This window comes from Leopardus geoffroyi, chromosome A3 (genome assembly GCF_018350155.1).
Source record: "Leopardus geoffroyi isolate Oge1 chromosome A3, O.geoffroyi_Oge1_pat1.0, whole genome shotgun sequence".
Classification (NCBI taxonomy): domain Eukaryota; kingdom Metazoa; phylum Chordata; class Mammalia; order Carnivora; family Felidae; genus Leopardus; species Leopardus geoffroyi.
Genome location: NC_059336.1, coordinates 8,449,431 through 8,454,155, shown reverse-complemented (window position 1 = coordinate 8,454,155; position 4,725 = coordinate 8,449,431). Strand labels below are relative to the sequence as shown.

The following is a 4,725-nucleotide window of genomic DNA, read 5'->3' as shown; positions in this document are numbered from 1 at the left end:
CAAAAGTCACCATCAGCTGCAACTGAAAAGCAGAGTGGGTTTTGTTTTTGTTTTTGTTTTGTTTTTGTTTTTGTTTTTCCCCCAGTGGCGGCCAGTTCGGCTCAAAAGCTCAGTTCTTGGAAGGGCCACTTCTTCTTGCCACTGGAGAAGACACACCTCCCTGTGCACCTAAAAATAAAAAGTAAATAAATACATGAGTTTGTAAATTTTTAACGAGGTCCCTCCGGCCCCTCCTGCAGGCCGTAATTCCCTTTCAGTTTCAGAGAGTGTGTTTTGTGTCTCCACGTGCACAGCTCTGCCTTCCAAGTGGCCCTTCTGGGCTCCGCAGTTTGAGGAACTTGGGTCCCTCAAGGCTCTTTGAGACCCCAGAGCCTTCTCCTGAGCTCATCTGGGGAGTCTCTGCTCTTTTTCACAGGAGTTCAGCGGGAGGCATGGAAATTAGTATTGTCTGTAAACGCACCAGGAATGAGCTCCCAACTAAAAAACAAAACAAAATACACACACACACACACACACACACACAAAGCAAACCCTCAAAACTCAAAAATGGGGTTTTAACGCGCTTCTGAGGCTACCACTAGATTTCAAATCTCCCAAACAAGTCATTTTCCGAGTCTACTCTGGCTTCAGTTTTCTTGCCTTTTAAAAATGACAATAACAGAAAAACCAAAGCAATTTCATTAAAAGATTGCTCTCTCTTTTTTTTTTGGCCAGGACGATATGAAACTGTTACAGAAAGTGTTGGGTTTGCAGAGTTTCTCAGCAAAGAACTCATTTAAGATTTTTTTTTAAATCCAGGGAGGTGGGGGGGGGGGGGATGGGAGGAGGGCTCCTTCTGCATTAGTGACTCAGCCCTGCCTGGCGGCATTTCTCATCAGGGCAAAAAGCCCCTGTGCCCAGCGAGGTGAAACTTGCAAATGAAACTGTCACCTTTCTCAATGGACGACTATGGCCCAGAGCTCACCAAAGGTCACACTAGGCGCCCCCCCTGGTGTTTGGGGACAAAGGAATAAACAGCTGCCTGGCCCTGTGTTCTATGATGATGTTGGTGGAGGAAAGTCACCCAGCCAGTAAGGGCTTCCCCAAAGGACTTTTTCCTGATTTGCGCCAAGTTAAGCATTCAGACAGGAGGCGGCATGAGGTCATTCTCAACCGGGTGAGTCACAGACACTGATCTCCAGGTTGGAGCAGCAGATCCGAAGAGGCTAAAGGGAAAGCTGCAAGGAAAAGACCTCTGATCTTTATTTGAAACCTAGCAATGGGCATCCACGCTGACAGCTAGCTGGCCACAGCAGCAGCCGACGCCACGCCCTCCCCCCCATCTGCTTTTTTAGAGATACCATTTTTTTCCTGAATGCATTTTCCAAATGCCTTTTTTTTTTGGCCAAAGCAATGGTTTTATTTTCCTAATGTAAGACTTGTCAGAAGAGCATATTCAATGTTTACTTCAGATCAACGCGTGACGGCTTTGCACAAGCCAGCGCGTATGTGCGAATCTGTGTTTGCTACACGTGCCTGTTTGTATGTGTGATTATGAATATGTTCATGAATTTATTCCTGTATGTAATATAGAAGTATGAATGCGTGCATGCGTTTGTGCATTTCTGTATGTAAAGCATGCTTATATGTATGGAAGTGTCCCTACGTGGGAATGAACACATATCTGAATATCATGTGCGTATCTGTAATGGACTCTGCCCAGCCCCTCTCCTCTAGCTGTTATGGGATCCCAGCTTCTCAGCTTAGTGGGAGCACAGGGCCTGTCCCACCGCTTCCCAGGGTGGCCTGTGACTCATCAACAAGGGTACAAAGGCTGGCCCCCTTGGCTCAAGATAGAACCCAACTGCAGTGTGCAATTCTGGCTCCAGAGCCCCCTGAGGGATCAGGATGGAACTCAACTCCAGCTGAGACCAATCCTGGCTCAGCTCCCTCCCCTGCCCTGTTGTTCACTTCCTCTCCCTCCCCCCTCCTGGTCCTTCCTGGGTATGTCACATGCTTCTGAATCCCTATCTCAGGCTCTACTCCAGGCAGCCTGGCCTAAGGCAGGACTTTTATGTAAGTGGGAGTGTGTGCATGCAAATATATGTGTGTGCACATTTGCATGTGTATGTGCCCATATACAAGGGGAAAAATCTAGGAGCATCTGCGAAGGAAAACAAAATGGAGGAAGAACACTGATTTCATGCTGTGGAAGATGAAGGTGTCTCAGAGAGGACAAGAGACCTGCTTTAAAAGTTGAAAATTAAAAGATGCTTTAGATGTAAATGTATTTTTTTTATTAAATCAGAAAAAGAAAGGTACAGTATACATGATACCAATCAATCATATGCTACTTTGAATTACATTTTAATAGACTCATGGTCCTATTTACTCCTCTGTACACGTATTAAAAAAAAAAAAACCTCAGGTATTTGAATAATCTTCTGGAAATTTTTTATTAACTGGGGTTATGGGGAGGGTTTTATCGGAGCACATCCTGAAACATTAGGAAATTACAGACAGACTTTGAGATAAGTGTCAGACAGAACAGATGAAGGAAGTCCCTCAGCCATCTGAGAAGCATTAATAATGTAAGAAGCGGAGACCAAATCTTTGTTAGGGCTACAGGACGCAGGATTAAAACGGAGACCTCGGTGCCCCCTTGTGTCGCAAAGTAAACTTGCAACTTCATTTATTTTGTGCCTTTTTTTTTTCCCCCTGAAGTTGTAATCCTTGCCCTCATCACTGAGCGCAGCTGTCTTCCCAAATCATTTCAAACCCTCTGCGGTCAATCTTTTCCCTCTCATCAATAACTTTCAAGGACCCTATTCGAAAAGCGACTCGTATTCATTCCTTTTCCATTCCCCACACATTCCATTTCAGGAAATTGGCAACCTCCCGGCACAGAGCCCATGTTGTCCCTCCTCCAAATGTGAACTTAACCGGATTTTTGTCTCTCCTCTTGGAGCTCAGAAGAGGAGTCTGCACGGACTGCAGAACTTAATTCCCTCTGCAACTTACTCACCACTGCCACGTTTCGTAACTTCGCCAGGATGCATTCCTCCGCCCCCTCCGCTCTCTGCTTGGCAACCTTCAACTCTTCTGACCTAACCGGTTAACCTGCTAAACCATCTTTACGGTCATTTACCGGAAAAGATTGGACCCGAGACGTAAATAATACACCTCAATATACAACAGCTCAGGCTTAATTTGTAGGCAGAATTTCATTTGATGGCCACGAGAAGAAGACTATGTACATGGAGTGGGCTGGGGGAGGAAACGGAGTAGGGAGAAGACATCTTGGTGCAGGACAACTTGGTGGGAACTGTAGTAATTTGTTTACTTGGTTTTACCAGCTGGTCCGATGGATACAGGGTCTGTCTGCACTTGGGCGTCCAACATCCGCTTTGGTCCCTGGAGAAAAATAGAAAGAAGTTGCACCCTAATGAAAGGCTGAACCATCAAGGGCAACGACTGCCGTCTATTTAGCCCTTACTCTGTGCCAGGTGTTGAGCTAAACAAATGCACTTTTTTCATGAGTGGTGGATAAAAGAATGACCACCAGTCAGATGTTGCAGTGCAATGCCCAGTTATAGTCTTTCTAGCATTGCGAAATCTTGGAGAAATTACTTAACTCTTTTTTTTTTTCACTTAGTTATTTAAGTAATCTCTGTACCCAGTGGGGCTCGAGTTCACCACCTCGAGATCAAGAGTTGTGTTCTCTCCCGCCTAAGCCAGACAGGCTCCCCTCATCTACCTCTGTAAACTCAGCTTCTCCATCTTTAAAATGGGAACAATACAATGTCTCAGAGGGTTGCTCCAAGATCAAGTGAGTTCATTCCTGTGAAGTACTTAGAACACTACCTGCGCTGTGAAGAACGCTTCATAGTTGTGTCTTGCTTTAGTTACCCCGTCCGATCACTTGTGAAACACGTTGCCCTGCTTAACTTTTTACGAAACATAATCACCATCTGAAATGATCTTATCATCTATGCCCTGATATCTGTCTCCTCCACCTGAATGGAATAAACTCTGAGTCAAGTATCATTATTACTATTGCTATTATTATTATTTTACCTTTTCTGCCCAGTATAATGTATATACAATAAAATCAACCTCTTTGTGTACAGTTCTGTGAGCCTCGACCAACCCAAATAGTCATGTCACCACCACCAAAATCAAGATATAGCGTAGTGCAACCCACTCCCCAGATCCCCTTTGAGTCTCTTTGGAGTCAACCCCTTGCCTCAACCTCCAGACCCCGGCAACCACTGATCTGTCTCCATCCCTAGAATTTTGCTTTTCCAGGACATCATGTCAACAGAATCAGAGTACATAGCCTTTGAGTCCAGATTCTGTCATATAGCATAATGGATTTGCGATTCATCCATGTTGCTGCATATATAAGGGGTATTTTATCGTTGGTCCTGTTTTACAGTATATGTAGTATAGGCTAGTGATAGTATAATATAGGATAGTATATATATTTCAGTAAAGTGTGTGTGTGTGTGTGTGTATATATACATATATATATATATGAGATAGTGTGATATAGCAAAGTATATATAGTTGTACAGTATAGTGTAATATATAGTATAATAAAGTATATATAGTACAGTATATATACATAGTACAGGCTAGTATTATGTAATATAGGATGCCATAGTATAGGATGATGTATATTGTATAGTATACATATAATGAAATCTAGTGTATTAAATGTAGCATGGCATATTATAGTATAGC

General features: G+C 43.6%; 1 protein-coding gene across 10 annotated transcripts in view; it reads right to left on the bottom strand.

The window, feature by feature from the left end:
• Positions 1-2,253: 2,253 nt before the first annotated feature.
• Positions 2,254-4,725, bottom strand: part of BCAS1 (brain enriched myelin associated protein 1) — a 101,260-nt gene continuing 98,788 nt past the window's right edge. For all 10 annotated transcript variants that reach the window (XM_045444179.1, XM_045444181.1, XM_045444186.1 and 7 more), the window contains one exon: positions 2,254-3,393. In XM_045444179.1, the coding sequence (XP_045300135.1) occupies positions 3,319-3,393 (75 nt within the window). In that variant the 3' untranslated portion in view covers positions 2,254-3,318. The remainder of the gene's footprint in view (positions 3,394-4,725) is intronic.